The following is an 18,770-nucleotide window of genomic DNA, read 5'->3' as shown; positions in this document are numbered from 1 at the left end:
TGTGTCTGTGTTCATCAGGGATATTGCTCTGTAGTTCTCTTTTTTAGTGGTGTCTTTATCCAGTTTTTGTATCAGGATAATTCTGGCCTCAAAGAATGAATTTGGAACTTTTCCTTGCTTTTCTGTTTTTTTTTTTTTTTTTTTTTTTTTTTTTTTTTTGTTTTTGAAATAGTTTGAGAGAAATAGGTATTAATTCTTCCTTAAATGCTTGGTAGAATTCACCTGTGAAGCCATCTGTTCCTGAACTTTTGTTTGTTGTGAGTTTTTTGATTACAGATTTAATTTCTTGGCTAATCATTGGTCTCTTCAAATTTTCTATTTATTCCTTTTTCAGTTGTGGTAGTTTACATGTTTCTAGAAATTTATCCATTTCTTCTAGGTTGTGTAATTTATTGGCATATAGTTTTTCATAATATTCTCTTACAAGAGTTTATATTTCTGTGATATTAGTTGTTATTTTCTCCTTTCTCATCTGTGATTTTATTTGAGTCCTTTCTCCTTTTTCTCTTGATAAATCCAGCTAAAGGTTTTAAACCGTTTGTTTTTTTTCCCCCAGAGAACCAGGTCCTGGTTTCATTGATTGGTTCTATTGTTTTTTTAGTTTCTATATAATTTATTTCTGCTCTAATCTTTATTATTTACTTCTTCTAGATTTAGGTTTTGTTTGTTCTTTTTCTAGCTTCTTTAGGTGTAAGGTTATGTTGTTTATGGGAGATTTTTCTTCTTGAGGTAGGCCTATATTACTATAAACTTCCCTCTTAGAACCACTTTGGCTGCATCCCACAGGTTTTGGACTATTGTGTTTTCATTTTCATTTGTTTCCATGTAGTTTTTTATCTTTTTTTAAGTGCTTTACTTATTTATTTTGAGAAAGAAAGAGAGCAAGGGAAGAGCAGAGAGACTCCCAAGAAATTTCTGGGCTGTCAGTGCAGAGCCCAATGTGGGGCTTGATCCCACGAACCGTGAGATCATGACCTGAGCCAAAATCAAGAGTTAAGACGCTTAACTGACTGAGCCACCCAAGTGCCCTTTTTTATTTCTTCTTGATTTCTTGGTTTACCCATTCATTATTTAGCGGCATGTTACTTAACCTCCATGTATTTGTGTGCTTTCCAGATTTTTTCTTGTGGTTGACTTCTATTTTTATAGTACTGTGGTCAGAAAAGATACATGGTATGACTTCAGTCTTTTTGAATTTGTTGAGGCTGGTTATGTGGCCTAATATATGATCTTTCTGGAGAATGTTCCATGTACTTGCAGAGAATGTATATTCTGTTGTTTTAGGTTGGAATGTTCTGAATATATCTGTTAAATCCATCTGTTCCAGTGGGTCATTCAAAGCCACTATTTCCTTGTTGATTTTGTGTTTAGATGATTTGTCCATTGACGTAAGTGGGATGTTAAAGCCCCCTACTGTTATTGTATTACTATTGATTAGTTCCTTTATGTTTGTTAGTAAAGGTTTTGTGTATTTGGATGCTTTCATATTGGGTGCATAAATATTTACAATTGTTATATCTTCTTGTTGGATTGTCCCCTTTATTATTATGTAGTTTCCTTCTTTGACTCTTATTACAGTCTTTTTTCTTTTAAGTTTATTTATTTATTTTGAGAGAGAGAGTGTGCACTACACCTGAGTGCACAAGCGGGGGAGGGGCAGAGAGAGGGAGAGACAGAATCCCAAGCAAGCTCTGTGCTGCCAGCATAGAGCCCAGTGTGGGGCTCACATCCACAAACCGTGAAATCATGACTTGAGTTGAGATCATGACCTGAGCCAAGATCAAGAGTTGGATGCTTAACCAACTGAGCCACCAGGCACCCCGACAGCCTTTGTTTTAAAGTCTATGTTGTCTGATCTAAGTATTGCTACTCCAGTTTTCTTTTGACATCCATTTGCATGATACATGTTTCTCTACCCCTTCACTTTCTTTTTTTTTTTTTTTTATGAGTGTTACTTTTATTTATTTTCTTTTTTTTACCTTATTTTTTATTTTTTTTCAATATATGGAGTTTATTGTCAAATTGGTTTCCATACAACACCCAGTGCTCATCCTAAAAGGTACCCTCCTCAATACCCATCACCCACCCTCCCCTCCCTCCCACCTGCCATCAACCCTCAGTTTGTTCTCAGTTTTTAACAGTCTCTTATGCTTTGGCTCTCTCCCACTCTAACCTCTTTTTTTTTTTTTTTTTCCCCTCCCCCATGGGTTTCTGTTAAGTTTCTCAGGATCCACATAAGAGTGAAACCATATGGTATCTGTCTTTCTCTGTATGGCTTATTTCACTTAGCATCACACTCTCCAGTTCCATCCATGTTGCTACACAGGGCTATGTTTCATTCTTTCTCATTGCCATGTAGTACTCCATTGTGTATATAAACCACAATTTTTTTATCCATTCATCAGTTGATGGACATTTAGGCTCTTTCCATAATTTGGCTATTGTTGAGAGTGCTGCTATAAACATTGGGGTACAAGTGCCCCTATGCATCAGTACTCCTGTATCCCTTGGGTAAATTCCTAGCAGTGCTATTGCTGGGTCATAGGGTAGGTCTATTTTTAATTTTCTGAGGAACCTCCACACTGCTTTCCAGAGTGGCTGCACCAATTTGCATTCCCACCAACAGTGCAAGAGGGTTCCTGTTTCTCCACATCTCTCGAGCATCTATAGTCTCCTGATTTGTTCATTTTGGCCACTCTGACTGGCGTGAGGTGATACCTGAGTGTGGTTTTGATTTGTATTTCCCTGATGAGGAGCGACGTTGAGCATCTTTTCATGTGCCTGTTGGCCATCTGGATGTCTTCTTTAGAGAAGTGTCTATTCGTGTTTTCTGCCCATTTCTTCACTGGGTTATTTGTTTTTTGGGTGTGGAGTTTGGTGAGCTCTTTATAGATTTTGGATACTAGCCCTTTGTCCAATATGGCATTTGCAAATATCTTTTCCCATTCCGTTGGTTGCCTTTTAGTTTTGTTGGTTGTTTCCTTTGCTGTGCAGAAGCTTTTTATCTTCATAAGGTCCCAGTAGTTCATTTTTGCTTTTAATTCCCTTGCCTTTGGGGATGTGTCAAGTAAGAAATTGCTATGGCTGAGGTCAGAGAGGTCTTTTCCTGCTTTCTCCTCTAGAGTTTTGATGGTTTCCTGTCTCATGTTCAGGTCCTTTATCCATTTTGAGTTTGTTTTTGTGAATGGTGTGAGAAAGTGGTCTAGTTTCAACCTTCTGCCTGTTGCTGTCCAGTTCTCCCAGCACCATTTGTTAAAGAGACTGTCTTTTTTCCATTGGATGTTCTTTCCTGCTTTGTCAAAGATTAGTTGGCCGTACGTTTGTGGGTCTAGTTCTGGGGTTTCTATTCTATTCCATTGGTCTATGTGTCTGTTTTTGTGCCACTCCCCATATTTTATTTTATTTTTTTTATTTTTATTTTTATTTTTTTTTTTTTAATTTTTTTTTCAACGTTTTTTTATTTATTTTTGGGACAGAGAGAGACAGAGCATGAACGGGGGAGGGGCAGAGAGAGAGGGAGACACAGAATCGGAAACAGGCTCCAGGCTCCGAGCCATCAGCCCAGAGCCTGACGCGGGGCTCGAACTCACGGACCGCGAGATCGTGACCTGGCTGAAGTCGGACGCTTAACCGACTGCGCCACCCAGGCGCCCCAACCACTCCCCATATTTTAGATATATGTTATTATATTTTATGTGTGTGTGTGTGTGTGTGTGTATGTGTATTTTTGAATGTTTATTTGTTTTTGAGAGACAGAGACAGAGTGCAAGCAGGATTGGGGCAGAGAGAGAGGGAGACACAGAATCCAAAGCAGGCTCCAGGCTCTGAGCTGTTAGCACAGAGCCCAATGCAGAGCTCAAACCCACAAACCATGAGATCATGATCTGAGCCCAAGTCAGAGGCCCAACTGACTGAACCACCCAGGTGCCCCTTATATACATATTATATATAATATATATATTACATGAAATATATATATATGTGTAATGTGCTTATGTAATATATATCATAGATATAATATATATTATATATATATTATATATATTAATGTTTATTTTTGAGAGAGAGAGAGAGACAGAGTATGAGCAAGGGAAAGGCAGAGAGAGATGGAGACACAGAACCCAATGCAGTCTATGGACTCTGAGCTGTCAGCACAGAGCCCAAAGTGCGGCTTGAACTCATGAGCCATGAGCTCATGACCTGAGCCAAAGTTGGATGCTTAACTAACTGAGCCACCCAGGTGCCCCTTATATTCTTTTATTTTGTGAATTCCTTGACTGATTTTTTACAGAAATATTCATTTTTATTGCTTTTGTGTTTCCTTCCTTTATACTGTCATTTTTGGTCTCTCCACTCACAGAGCCCCCTTTAATATTTCTTGCAGGCCTGATTTGGTTGAACTCTTTTAGTTTTTGTTTGTCTGGGAAACTTTTTATCTCTCCTTCTGTTGCTGGATAGAGTATCTTTTGTGGCAGATTTTTCCCCATGCTATTCCCTTCTGGCTTACAAAGTTTTTGTTGAAAAGTCTCCTTGTTAGCCTTATGGATTTGCCATTGTAAGTAACTGTCTTCTTTTTTCTTGCTGCCTTAAAAATATTTTCTTTACCACTATATTTTGCCATTTAATTACAATATGTCTTGGTGTGGGTCTGCTTTTGTTGATTTTGATTTGAGTTCTCTGTGCCTTCTGGATCTGGATATCTGTTTCCTTCTCCAGATTAGGAAATTTTTCGGTTACTACTTCCTCAAATAAATTCTCTGCCTCCTTTTCTGTCTCTCTTCTTCTTCTGGGACTCCTATACTATGAATGTCATTGCATATGATGGAGTCACTGAGTTCCCATTTTGCATGATTCTTTTTTCTCTCTTTTATTCAGCTTGATTACTTCCTATTACTCTGTCTTCTAGATCACTAATTCATTCCTCTTCTTCTTCCATTCTTCTGTTCATTCCATCAAGTGTGTTTCTCATTTTGTTTATTGAGCCCTTTATCTCTGCTATGTTATTCTTTATCTTTGTGCTGAGGGTCTCAACTCATGTCTTCCACTATTTTTCTTAAGTCCAGTGATTATCCTTATGATAATTGCCTTAAATTCTCTATCAGTAATGTTACTTATATCTGTTTCACTTAGATCTCTGGTCATGGCCTTGTCCTCGTATTTCATTTGGGATAAATTTCTCTGTTCCCTTGTTTTGTCTGCCTCTCTGTGTCTGTTTCTGTGTGTTAAGAAAGTCAGCTATGTCTTCTGATCTTGAAAGTAGTGACTTTATGAAGAAGAGGTCTTGGAGTGCCCTACAGTGCAGTTTCCTCTGTTCACCAGAACCTGGCACTTCAGGAGAGTATCCTATATGTGCTGCTATGTGTGTAGTCTGCTGTAGTGTCTGAATCACTTTTCCCTTCAGTGCAGTTGTTTGCACTGATTCTCTGCCTGTTGTGGGCTGTGCTTGCTCTCTGTGGTGTTAGTGGGGCCCAGGCAGGGTGGGCATGCCTGCCGGGGAACTTGAGAGCAAGTGGTGGTGTTAGCAAAATTTGTGCTGGGTCACTAGTTCTATACTGGATTTCTTGAAGCACTATGGTGGCTGGGGGCTGCGTGCTGGTGTTGTTGGGGGCATGAGGCTGGCCATGGTATGCATCAGTGGCTGGGACTAATCTGAACCCGGTGGCTGGGCACAGTGAACTGCGGTGGCTGGGTACTGCATCTTTTTGTTGTAGTTTATTTGTTGTTTTAGTTTCCTATTGCTAGTTTGACAAATTACCACCAATTTAGTGGCTTAAAACAACATGAACTTATAGTTCTAGAGGTCCGAAGTTCAAATCAGTTCCATTCTGTTAAAATGATGGTGTCAGCAGGTGTGTATTCATTCTGGAAGCTGGAGGAGAGAATCAATTTCCTGTTCCTTTCGAGTTTCTAGATCCTACTAACATTCCTTAGCTTGGGCCCCATCCTCCATCTTTGAAGCTCATTGGTTTAACTGCTGCTTTTGTCCTTGAATCTCTCTCTAACCCTGATCTTCTTGTCTCTCTCTTATGAGGACCAAGGTCACTACATTGGGCTCATCTGGATAATCTTGGATACTCTCCCTATCTTAATCAATTGCAGAGTCCCTCTGCCATGTAAGGTAACATGGTCACAGATGGATGTGGACATTTTGGGGGGGCCTGTTTTTAGCCTACCATACTTGTTCTTATAGATCTATTGAAAATGACTCGTTTTTCTGTGTTCTTATATTTGGGTACACTTTGCCAAACTCCATTATTTGCATGTGTTTTTCTCTTGTTTTCAAGTGATTTCATATTTGTTTTCAGTTGATTCTCTTAGATTTACTGGAAGTTGCGTTATTCCCTTTCTTCCTGGTATTTATAGCTCATTTTGTTCTTGCCTCTCTCCATGTCGTCTAGAATCTCATAGCTAATGCTAAAAAATAGCTTTGAGAACATGCATCCTTGTATTGTTCTTAACTTTACTAGAAATTGCTTCATTATTTTACCAGCAAGGATGGTGGTTTCTAATAAACACTCTTAAATTAAGGAGTTTCTATCAAATTAAATCTTAGTTGACTAAGATTTTTAGTCAGGAACATGTATTAAATGTGTTAACCATAATGGGTATAGAAGTAACCATGTGTCCTTTCCCTTTTAATCTATTAATACTTTCCCAATAATGATCACCTCTATATTCCTGGAATGAATCTTCCTTGATCATAGTGTATTGTTCTTTGAAGCTACTGCTGACTTCTGTTTACTAATATTTTATTTTAGGTTTTTGCATTTATAATGATAAGTGAGTTTGGCATAGTGTGTTTTGTAATTGCTTGCACAATTTGGGAATTGTGGATATCCAGTCATCTTGAGTAAATTGGGAAACTTTCTACCTTTTTGTATGGTCTGCAACTTAAATAGTATTGAGGTTATCGGTTTTTGAAAGTTTCATAAGTATAAAGTTCCTTGGACTACTGCTAGTTATCTTTAAATTCTGTACCCAATAGTGAGATTCCATTATTCTGAAACACCTGTACTTTCTTACCTACTCTGTCTTACAACATTTGAAGTACAGCTTGTGACCTGTGGAACAGGTTTTCTCTGGGCAAAGCTGCCCAATCCATAAAGAAGGGTCACATCTACCAATGTGGCTTCATTCATAGGAACCTGTCAGGCCAGGGGTTTACACAATAAAGGCTTGGTTCCCTTGAGACTTTTCTTTTTTTCAGGTGCTTTGGGAGTTGTCTTTATGATTTATTAATCATGGCAGTGTTGCTGTGAAACTTCTTAGCAAATCTTTTTTCAGTTCCACAAAGAAGAGCACTTCTCAATGCTCTGCTCAAGTGTTGCTCCCTGCTCAGAATTTGAAATTGATACTTATCTGTATAAATGAGGTTGTCTAAGCCCGAACTGCAGTTTTAGGTTAGTAAACCAGGGGAGTTTGCAGTGACTGGATTTAAGTAATTTTTAAAAGGGATCCTCTGATTGGGTATCTTTTGATTTTAAATCTTTCATCAAGATTGAGTTTACATAAATGTAAAAGTGGTGTTTCTCAGACTGCCACCACTAATTTCTAAATTAAAGTACTACTGAAATTGTCCTGTGTAAGTGATTCCATGACAAGATAGCATTCTATTTTATAGATTTTATTTTTTAAGTAATCTCTATACCTACTGTGGGACTCAAACTCACAACCCTGAGATCAGGAGCTGCATGCTCTATAAAAGGTAGCATTTTTGTATAGAGTGTAAGTTAATTTCTCATTCTTTCCCCCTGCAGTAAAACAGATCATCAGTAACATTTCAATATTTAATGAAACCTGCTTGAGATGGAGAAGTACAAAAACAGCTGATACAGAGGAGATGTATTCAGTAAGTTACTCTATGTATAGATGTTGTCTTGTGTGGGAGGCTTAAAAAATATCAGTGAACCTAAAAATCTACTTCTACGGCTGTGATTATCAATGGCAGATTGATAGTGGCAATTGCACGCACAAGCAAGAAGATGGGCACTTGTAGTGCATATTTGAGGAGAGAGACCTTGGGGATTGATGAGTAAGTCATGAAAGTTTCTTTGGGCACGTAGCCCGATGCAGAGCTGATGCTCACACAGGATCCGTGGAAGGAATCCATGGCTTTTGCATGTGTCTCTGACCAGGGTATGAACATATCGTCTAGGGAGTCAGGGGAATCTTTGAAGCTAGATGCGGTTGTGAGTGAGAAAGGTAAAGCCCGTGGGATGAGCTGCTACTAGAAGAATTTAAGTGGGCAGAAAAGTATGTGTATTGGCCCCTGTGCTGGGATATTCCAGGAAAATGGAGGGAATGTCAGAAGGGGGCAGGCAGAGGAGACGAATCCTGCCGAGGTTTTACCAGACCAGCTTGGAGTTTCCTAATTCAGGTCCTGCTCTGGAGAAGGCTTAGTTCAGATTCCTCTTTCTTTCCTTCTTTCTTTCTTTCTTTCTTTCTTTCTTTCTTTCTTTCTTTCTTCCTTCCTTCCTTCCTTCCTTCCTTCCTTCCCTCCTTTTCTCCCTCCCTCCTTCCTTCCTTCCTTTTGTTCTTTCTTTCTTTCTCTTGCTTTCTTTCTTTTAACTTTTATTTAATGTTTGTTTATTTTTGAGAGAGAGACAGAGTGTGAGCAGGGGAGGGGCAGAGAGAGAGGAGTCACAGAATCTGAAGCAGGCTCCAAGCTCTGAGCTGTCCACCCAGAGCCCCGTGTGGGGCTTGAACTCACAAGCCATGAGATCATGACCTGAGCCGAAGTCGGATGCTTAACCAACTGAGCCACCTGGACGCAACTTCGTTTTCTTTCTAGGAAAATGTTCTGTGGCTTTGCTCCTATAGTTTTGCCAACAGACTTTCACATTGCTCATTGTATATGTGAGAACGAGACCAAGAAAATTGTTAGTACTGGGGCCTTGGCCTTTCGCACATTTTGATTTAAAGCTATTTTTATTGCGCTGATATATCGTGGCAACAGTATTTATGGTATTACGTCTCTAATATTTGTTTACTGTTGTATTTCACTTTTTGAAGGAACTTTAGAGTTAAGAGCAAGATTGCTCATGAGAAAAGGTTTGGAGGCATTTGGAGCCTTCCAGGCCAGCCATTCACCTAGTGAACTTTTCTGTGTTTCAGTTCCACATTCAGGGCCAGAGATGGTATCAGAAGGAATTTTCCCAGGAAATAATCTTTAATATCACTACCAGCAGTCAGGCTCCCGAGATGTGCTTGGACCTGCATCCGGGCACCAACTACAGTGTCCACGTCCAGGCTTTGTCTTCTGAACTTCCTGTGGTCCTCTCCCTGACAACCCAGATAACAGGTAAATCTTGAATAACAGCATTTGGATGAACGCAGTCACCACAGAGCCGTAGATGGGCCCAGATAGAGAGAAACACTATTGCTTCCTATCATTAAAGAATGAACTTGAAGAGCGAGAGGAAAAAGGGCGTGGAACTGGAGAGACTACTGTAACTGTGACTGTAATATTTTATTCCTTAAAAAGATGGCTGAAACAAACCATTAATGCGAATTAAATCCGGCTAGCGTGTCTATGAATGCTGGTTACATTCCTTCTGGATATTTGAAATAGTTCAAACATTTCATACCTAAAAAGAATTTTCTCTCATTAGTACTGTTTCTCAGTAACATGAGTTAATTGTCATTCTGTCGCAAGTGCCTCAAGAGTCTGTCCTTTCCAGGGAGAAGTGATAGGCAGTCCCACTCTGGTCCCTGGAAAATTCACATTCCTCTCATTTTCTTGTCTCTCTTCAAATCTGGGAGAGTTGAGCTAAGACTCGGAGTATTGCCTTCTTGTTTCTTACTTCACCGAGCAATTAGAAGTCATCAGGGAGGACTTGCCTCTCCCAAGTCTCTCATTGCTACTCTCGGGCAGAACCGTGTGTTCTGTCTTCTCTCTGGTCCCCACTCCTCAGGTGACTGCTCCCCTCAATGGGTGTGTTGGATCCCATCCCTTCCTGCCCAGTCATCATCCCCAGTAGAGAAATCATCCCAGCACTGCACAAGCATGTTGTAGGATCTCCGTTTTTAAATGAAAACCAAAGAAACTAAAAAACTCACTTCCTTTGAGCCCGTATTCCCCCCAGCTACTTCTTTCAGCATCCCCTTTACCGTAAAACTCCTTGAAAGAAGTGTCTGTTCTATAGACTCCACATCCTTACTTCAGGTACTTCCTTTAACTGTTTCCAAACTGGAGGTGGTTGTCCTGGCCACACTGCTTTACTGAAAGTGTCTCCATCTTGCAAAATCCGCTGCCCAATTTTGTTTTTATTTAATTTTTATTCCCTTTCCTGCCCCCCCACCCCCTCCCCCACCATGGCATTTGTCATTCCTGCCTTCTTGAAATACAGTTTCTCTGGGCTTTTAGGTCCTCCTGCCTCACTGGCTGCTCCTTCTCAGTCCTCTTTGCTGGCTCCTCTTTGCTCAGTCCTCTTTTACGGATGCCCTCTCTGCCTGTTCCTCTTCCTTTTTCTTCATTATCTACCCCCTCTGCCCAGCTAAGAATATTGCCTGTATGCTGAGGATTCCCAGATATGTATCCTAGTCCCAGATTCTCCCCTGAGTGCCATGCTCATATATCCAGTCATCTTTTAAACAACTTCTTGCACACCCAATTGACAAGTCCAAGAGGATTTTGATTTCTCAACTCTCCTCTCACCTTCAAAGCCATTTTCCGTCCAGGCTTCCCTATCTTGGTTATTGGCATTCCTGTTCACCTGTTGCTCAGGCGAAAAAGCTTCTACCCTTCCCGACCAACTTCTGCTTTTGTTTCTAAAATATACTTGGAATCCACCCACTTCTCTCCATCTTCACCTTCACCACAAAGCAACCTTATCCAAGTCAGCAACCTCTTGCTTGGACTCCTACACTGACTTTCTTACTGGTCTTTCTGCTTTCACGGGTGCCTGTCAGTCTCCCACCCCTCACCCCCACTCCCAAGTATGGTGAGACCATAACTTTAAAAAGATCACTCAGAAGTCAGAGTGATCTTTTAAAAATGCATAGGAGAATGTGTCATCCCTAGCTCAAAACCGTCCAATGAGTTAGCATTAGCATTAGAATAGAATCCACGTTCTTACCGTGAGGCATGGAGTCTGGCTCCCTGCCTCCCTGACTTCATCTCTGCTCTCTCTGTTTCTCGCTAGCATCTGCTGCCCCCCTGCCTTCTTCGCTGTTCCTCAGATGGGTCAAACCTGTTTGTGCATCCAGGCCTTTCCATTTATTGTTTACTGTTCCTGGTGCACACTCTGCACATGGCTTCTTTATAATCATCCACGTCTCTGCTCAGATGCCAGTACCTTAGAGAAGCTCTCCCTGCCCGTCCTTTCAAAAATAACCTCCGTCTCCACCCCATCACTCGCTCTCCACTTATCCTGTGTGAATTTCATCATAGAACTTGTTTTCAGAACTTGTATTTAAAAAAATTTTTTTAACGTTTATTTATTTTGAGAGAGAGAGAGAGGGGGAGAGAGAGGGAGGGAAGGAGGGAGGGGCAGGCTACAAGAGCAGGGGAGGAACAGAGAGAGAGGGAGACAGACTCCCAAGCAGGTTCCAGGCCATCAGTGCAGAGTCCGACACAGGGCTTGAACCCACACACCATGAGATCATGACCTGGGCCTGAATCAAGAGACGGACGCTTCACCGACTAGGCCACCCAGGCACCCCCAGAATTTGTGTTTTTTAGTTTACTTGTTTATTTGCTTTTCCCCGACTAAGCTCCTTGAAGGCAGAGATGTAAAGATAGTGCTGGCACATAGCACAACAAACCCTGAATGGCCATTGCATGGTATTAGCATTGAGGGGATGGCTGGTGAGTTAAGAAAAGCTTTAAAAAAAAAAAAAAAAAAAGAATTTACTAAGTTTTAGGCTGGAAGGAGAAGTAATGTCCAATTGGGCATCTCTCTGTGGTGACTTAGTCAAATGAATACCTATTTAGTTTCCTGCTCTGTGGTCCTTACCGTGTTTGGCTGGTTTGTACTGCTGATTTAAATCAGTATTTCAAATTTTTTGAGTTGGATAAGGGAGTCTCTTCTTGAGACATTTATTTTAATCTTGTTTTGTAGGCTAACTATAGCCCCCTTAGCTGAAGTGCCTTGTTCTCATGGCCACCAGGGGACACTGTTGAGCTATTTAAGTCCATTGAGACCCTTCAAAAAGTTCTTTGTGACAACGGCTGCATATTTTCCAACTCTACCCTACTTTAAAGAATTTGAAATTTTAAAAAAGTGAAAAATTCAAGTTGTTATGATCTTTTCAAAAGGTAAAAAACAAACAAAAAACCACCCAAACTCTCTTTTTTTATAAAAGGGGAAAAAAGAGAGCCTTATGTGTTGATAGGAAGAGGTATGCCTTGATTGCCTAAGATATGGCTGTGTTTCAATAAAATCCTGAACTTTTCAATCTTACCAGAAATGCGAGGCAAGGGATTTGGGCCTGGAAAACTCAGCAGCTGATTTCCCAGAAGGAAAGTGAATGGAATTTCCCTTCCGAATGCCTTACATTAAACTAAATCTCCCTAATGGGAACAGGATGAAGAGTAGTGCTTTAAATATATCGCTGACCTCAGAGGAGGGTGCAAGTTCTAGGCACGTTGAAGGGCAGAGGAAAGTGTTGGAGTGAGAAAAGGAGAGCGTGTTGGTCTGAGGGGAGGGGGGGAGACCAGGTCCTCTCCCAGGGCTTGTGCCTCAGGGCTGACAGGCTCCCTCAGGCAGAGCCCAGTGAGCTGAATTCCTCAGAAGAGCTCCACTACTTACACTCCTTTTAGGACAGGGTAAAGAGCAAACTCCATCCTTGGTGTAGACCCAGAGTCAGAAGAGCTTTCACACGTTGGTTATGCTATTTTCTAGCCAAGTCAGAAAGCTTATCTTCCCATAGGGAGAGAGAAAAAACCAGAGAGGGGAAAGTGGGGGGCGGGGGAGAGAGAAAACAAATGTGTGTGGAAAGGTAAAGCTAAACCACTTGTGTACACAACACGGTGATAATTTGAGGTTGAATATTTATTATAGAATCAAGAATGCTGGAGGAGAAAAGGGAAGAAAGGATGTCAAGGAAACCATTCCTTCCCAAGGTGCCCTTTAGTACCAAGGCTGGAAACTAATATGGGAAATTTCCCATCTCTGCCTGCATTTGGGAAAAGAAAAAGAGAATGTACTTTTTTCAGATATTCAGGAAAGCAATCAAAAACATAGGTATGTCCTGAGCATTAGCAGACTGTCCCTTTAATGGAGAGAATGGAGAGGTCTAGTCAGGGTAGCTCTGATTCCCCCACAGGACTAGAAGCCACAGCCCCCACGTCTGATATCTCCTCTCTTCCTATTGGGTGTCCCCAGAAAGCACTGTACAGGACCAAGTCTGTTGAGTTCTTCTGCCAGAGGCTTCTCGTCCATGGTTGGCTACCCATAGACTTTCCAAGGACAGTGCACCCCTGTGTCCTCTGAGAACGCTATTTCCTTGGGCTGTTTCCAGGGTACCACACTTATTCCTGCTGGTCCCCCTCGCTCCCAGGGGGCAGAAGCTGCAGTAGAGGTCCGGAGAGGGACTGGCCTTCATCCCAGCTGTTCCTGTGTTTGTCCGGACTCTCTGAGAGTCTTTCATGGACACAAGTTCTTTGACATCTGGGTATGTAATGTTAGACTAGAAGGAAGGTATGGCCCTTCCTTACCTCCATGGGCCACCTATTCTCTCATCCCCTGAACTCTCCCAGCTACTTTCTAGCAGATCTAAATCCCAAACCTCCAAGTGAATGGCTGTGTAGGGATGGGTATCTCCCAGTTCCCCTCACTGAAAGCATCCACACCCTGACCTAGGCCCCATGGAGACAAGATGATACACCGCAGAGGAAAATAGGCTGGGTGTGTTATTTTCTTGTATTAGCGTTAGCTTTTACCAAATATGAATGAGAACATTTCTTTACACCAGAAGCGTAAAAACCAGAGTTTCTGTGTGTGGTGGAAGAGTGTGGGAGGGGCATGGGGTGATTTAACAGTTTAACCCAGCAAATATTTATTGACTGGTTATGTACAAAGACCTGTGCTAAGTGCTGAAGTGGGGGATGTAAAGATGAAGAGAAGATTGTTCCTTCTCCCCGGAAGGCCAAGTCTCACAACTTCATCGATAGGGGGAATGTAGCCAGCCTTGTAATGGCTGCTGACTTATGGTGCAAGCTACCATTGTTTCTATTGCTGTCAGTTTCAGTTGGTCATGCCTCCCCAAGTGTGCAGTGTGATCTGCTGGGGAGGTGCTAAGGATTCAAAAAGAACCAACGCGGTGTCTTTGTATGTATTTATTTATGTGTGTCATTTCCTTGTATTTACTTGAAATTTATAGCATAAAGTTGGGGCTTTAGTTTTGGCACAGATTCAATTTTCTTTTCCGTTCTTTTTATTCATGTTGGTGTGTTTTAGAGGAATGTTAACACATTTTCACTTATATTACTTCCTTTCTCTTACTGATTTTAATAGTTTGCCTACATTAATGATATTAACCTTTTGTTATACATATTATAACCCACCTCCTGGGTTATTTACTGTTTATTTTTCTTGTCAGTATTCTTTTTTAACATTTTAGACATTTAAACATTTCATGTAATCAATTCTATTGATTCTTTTATAGTTTCTGCCTGTGGTCATGCCAAGAAAAACCTTCCCCCACCCTGAAATTAGATCAATTCTTATTCTCTAATATTGTCTAATGCTTCATTGTCTTCTTTTTTTTTTAAAGTAATCTCTGTGCCCAATGTAGGGCTTGAACTCACAACCCCAAGATCAAGGGTCAGATGCTCTACTGACTGAGCCATCCCTCTGATGCTTCTTGATAGTTTTGCTTTTTGCCTATAAATTTAGACCCATTTGGAATTTGTCTTGATATATAGTATAAGGCTAAATTTACAGGGTATTTTTTTTCCCTAAATGATAAGCCAGTTTCCCACCACCTTTTTTTTTTTTTAATTTTTACCTTATTATTTTTTAAATATTTATTTATTTTTTAGAGAGAGCACGAGAGGGAGAGGGGCAGAGAGAGAAACAGACAGAATTAGAGGCAGGCTCCAGGCTCTGAGCTGTCAGCACTGAGCCTGATGCGGGGCTCAAACTCACAAGCCATGAGAATATGACCTGAGCTGAAGTCGGACGCTTAACCAACTGAGCCACCCAGGTGTCCCCCATACCACCTTTGGAAAGACTGTCTGTGCTATGCACTATATTCTCATTTATTTGTTTGGATCTCTTTCTAGACTCTCTAATTTCTTCCATTCCTTTGCTTGTCCTGGGCTTGTACCATACTATTTCAATTATAGTAATTTTATGCTATATTTAATATTTTATAGGGAAAGTTCTCCTTCACTGCTTTTCTCCTTACTCTCCAGAGTTTTCTCACATGGCAGTCCCCGTATTTTCCTTTGTCATTTGCTTATGGGGTCTTCCCCCATCTTACATACCCAGGGTGGAAGAACTATACTCTCCAGCCCAGACATGACCCATTTCTGGCCTTGGGTCTGATTTGATTTAAATCAGTAATGAGGCTAATGTAAAGAAAAGCACATCTACCCAGGACACCAGCTGGGGGCAGGGGGTGGGGTGGGGCGCGGGACTGGGAATAGCACCTCGGAAAACATGGCTGGAAGTTAAGATTATTTAACCTTGAAATGTGGCTAACAACTCGCCTAATGAAGTTCAGGCTTTTACATGAGTGAAAAAAAAGTAGCCTATTTAAAATAGAAGGTGGGGAAGGTCTTGGAACAGAAAGCAGTCTGGAAGTCACATGTGGATGGAATTGGCCGGATGGCAGTGGCACATTTAGAACTAACTGCAGGCATGAAACTAGCAAAGGGCAGTGTAGCATGAAACAGTCAGGGGTGGCTTTCCAGCTCCTTCTGTGGGCCTGCCTTCTCCCAGCTGAGCTAGCGCTTTGTTCTGCTTGTACCGAGGACGGGGCAAAACTGGGCAGTCTTAAGAGGTGAACCAAAAGACTAGAGTAACTGGAATTATTAATCAGAGAAGAGCAAACAGAGGAAAAATTTAAAAGAGCCCGAGGAAGGTTCTCACACAGAGAGTGAACAGTTCATCCCCTCTGGGCTGAAAACAGGAAATGTGTGATAAAAAGCACTTGCTTTACTGTGACAACAGGACATCACAAATGAAAGGGCCTTTCAATGTTAGCGTGAAGGGCTGAGGGCAGAAATTCTCAGACTGGAAGGGGCACATTACCCTGGAGGACCTGGCCAAGGCTTTTCAAACCTCAGCCTCCTCTCCCCATCGCGGCTGCGGGAACCTGGCGGTCGTCTTCCTCAGGGGCGTGAGTTTCAGAATCTCTTTTGAACACACACCTCTTGGAAACGGTGTAGACCTCCAAGGCCTGTGAGACCCTGACTGTGTAAGCAGGGGCTGTTCCATGTCACCTTCCAGGGTCCCTAGCAATCCCACAAGCTTATGGAAATGTAATTTATGTGTCCATATCTAGGTGACTTTGGAAGGAATTCTAGATTTGGCACTGTTTAATAAAAGTTACTGGGGCTCTCACTCTTCCACTTGGTATCAGATGCCTGGGGATCCTAGTGGTCGGTGCTGAGGTGCATTTACCCCATCACCCCGGGGAGCTGCCGACGGCTGACTCTGAAGCACCACCACGGTTTGCTCCTGTCTGGACCTGCATTCTAACTGCCGGCTGGACAATTCCACAAGCATGTCAGCGAGCTGCTTCTGAACTTCTCTTCCAGACCTTGCCTGACATCACTGCTGACTCAGTTGTCAAAACCAAAGCCCAGATTCTTCCCTCTTCCTTATCTTCCACCACGTTCTGTTCTCTCTCTCCCTGAGTGTCTCTTCCACCTTCCCCCTCTTCTCCATTCTCAGTGCTGTCACTTGCTTCAGACCTCAGGCACATCTTAACAAGGTTTTGGACAACTGGTACTTCGGTTCTTTTTCAATTCCTCCTTCAACCAGCTGTCTACATTGTATTTCTTTTTTTTTTTTTTTTTTTTAATTTTTTTTTAACGTTTACTTGCTTTGAGATAGAGACAGTACAAGTGGGGAGGGGAAGAGAGAGAGGGAGACAGAGAATCCCAAGCAGGCTCTGCACTGTCAGTGTGGAGCCCAACACAAGGGCTTGAACTCAGGAAACCCATGAGATATGACCAGAGCTGAAACCAAGAGTCAGATGTTTAACTGACTGAGCTACCCAGGTGCCCTAATATTTCTTTTTTTTAATTAATTAATTAATTAATTTATTTATTTTGGGGGAGAGACAGACAGACCATGAGCAGGGGAGGGGCAGAGGGAGAGAGAGAATCCCAAGTAGGCTCCACCTTCAGCTCAGAGCCTGACTCGGGGCTTGATCTCACAACTCTGAGATCATGACCTGAGGTGAAGTCAGGAGTTGGATGCTTAACCGTCTGAGGCACTCAGCTGCCCCTAAATTGTCTTTCTAAAATACACATCTGCTAAGAAATCTGTAAATGACTTCATTCTATTGCCAGGACCTCAGATCTGACCTCTATCCACACCTCCCATTTGTTGCCTACCAGACCGGGGCTCAGCCTTTCAGCTACGCTGAACTACTGGTGGGGCTGCAGTTCTGTCTCTGCCCTCTCTCCCACCTCCTGCCCCTGTATACATGTATTTCTGCATTCTGTGGTCTCGGCGCCCCCTGCCCTTGTTCAGGTGTCCTTCCTCTGCACCTTCTACAACACCCTGTGTATAACTTTCTCATGGTTCTGAGCACTGCATGTTTCTGAAACCGTCTCCACTATTAGAGTCTGAACTCCTGGAGAGTAGAAACTGTGTCTTCCATGGCTGTTTCTTCCAGCCTCCCATGGTACGTGATGTATAAAGGTAGCTAATAAAGGTGTTGATTGATGATGTATAAATGACATATTTGTTAGAGCTTTTTTTTTTTTAATTTTTTTTTTTTAACGTTTATTTATTTTTGAGACAGAGAGAGACAGAGCATGAACAGGGGAGGGGCAGAGAGAGAGGGAGACACAGAATCTGAAACAGGCTCCAGGCTCTGAGCTGTCAGCACAGAGCCCGATGCGGGGCTCGAACTCACGGACTGTGAGATCATGACCTGAGCCGAAGTTGGACACTTAACCGACCAAGCCACCCAGGCGCCCTGTTAGAGCTTTTTTTTAAATTTTTTAAATTTTTTAAATTTTTAAAATTTTTTTTATTTTTTTTAACGTTTATTTTTGAGACAGAGAGAGACAGAGCATGAACGGGGGAGGGTCAGAGAGAGAGGGAGACACAGAATCTGAAACAGGCTGCAGGCTCTGAGCCATCAGCACAGAGCCCGACGCGGGGCTGGAACTCACGGACCATGAGATCGTGACCTGAGCCGAAGTCGGACGCTCAACCGACTGAGCCACCCAGGCGCCCCAGAGCTTTTTTTAATTGGGGAATGATTGGCATACAAGTTATATTAGTTTCAGGTATACAACATAATAATTTGATATTTATATACATTATGAAATGGTCACCACAATAAATCCAGTCACCATCTGTCACCATACAGAGTTGCTACAATATTATTGACTGTATTCCTTATGCTGTACATTACATCCCCATGTCTTATTTATTTTATAACTAGAATATTGTACCTCTTAATCCCTTTCTCTTATTTTGTCTACCCCCCAAATCCCCTTCCCTCTGGCAACTATCATATTTTATTTTATTTTTTTAAGTTTATTTTTAAGAGAAAGAGAGAGAGACAGAGTGCAAGCAGGGGAGGGGCAGAGAGAGAGGGAGACACAGAATCTGAAGCAGGCTCCAGGCTTCAAG

At 41.8% G+C, this 18,770-nt stretch overlaps 1 protein-coding gene across 15 annotated transcripts in view; it reads left to right on the top strand.

Annotated features, from left to right (window-relative positions):
- The window catches only part of SUSD1 (sushi domain containing 1), a 299,394-nt gene that overhangs the window by 103,892 nt on the left and 176,732 nt on the right, over positions 1 to 18,770 (top strand). For all 15 annotated transcript variants that reach the window (XR_013551693.2, XR_013551696.2, XR_013551695.2 and 12 more), the window contains 2 exons: positions 7,758 to 7,849; positions 9,115 to 9,301. Coding sequence is in view for 12 of the 15 variants with exons in the window: in XM_078436588.2 (XP_078292714.2) it covers positions 7,758 to 7,849; positions 9,115 to 9,301 (279 nt within the window). In the remaining 3 variants the exon portion in view is untranslated. The remainder of the gene's footprint in view (positions 1 to 7,757; positions 7,850 to 9,114; positions 9,302 to 18,770) is intronic.

Source organism: Panthera onca, chromosome D4 (assembly GCF_046562875.1).
Source record: "Panthera onca isolate mPanOnc1 chromosome D4, mPanOnc1 haplotype 2, whole genome shotgun sequence".
NCBI classification, from domain to species: Eukaryota; Metazoa; Chordata; class Mammalia; order Carnivora; family Felidae; genus Panthera; species Panthera onca.
This window is presented reverse-complemented; position numbering and strand designations above follow the sequence as displayed.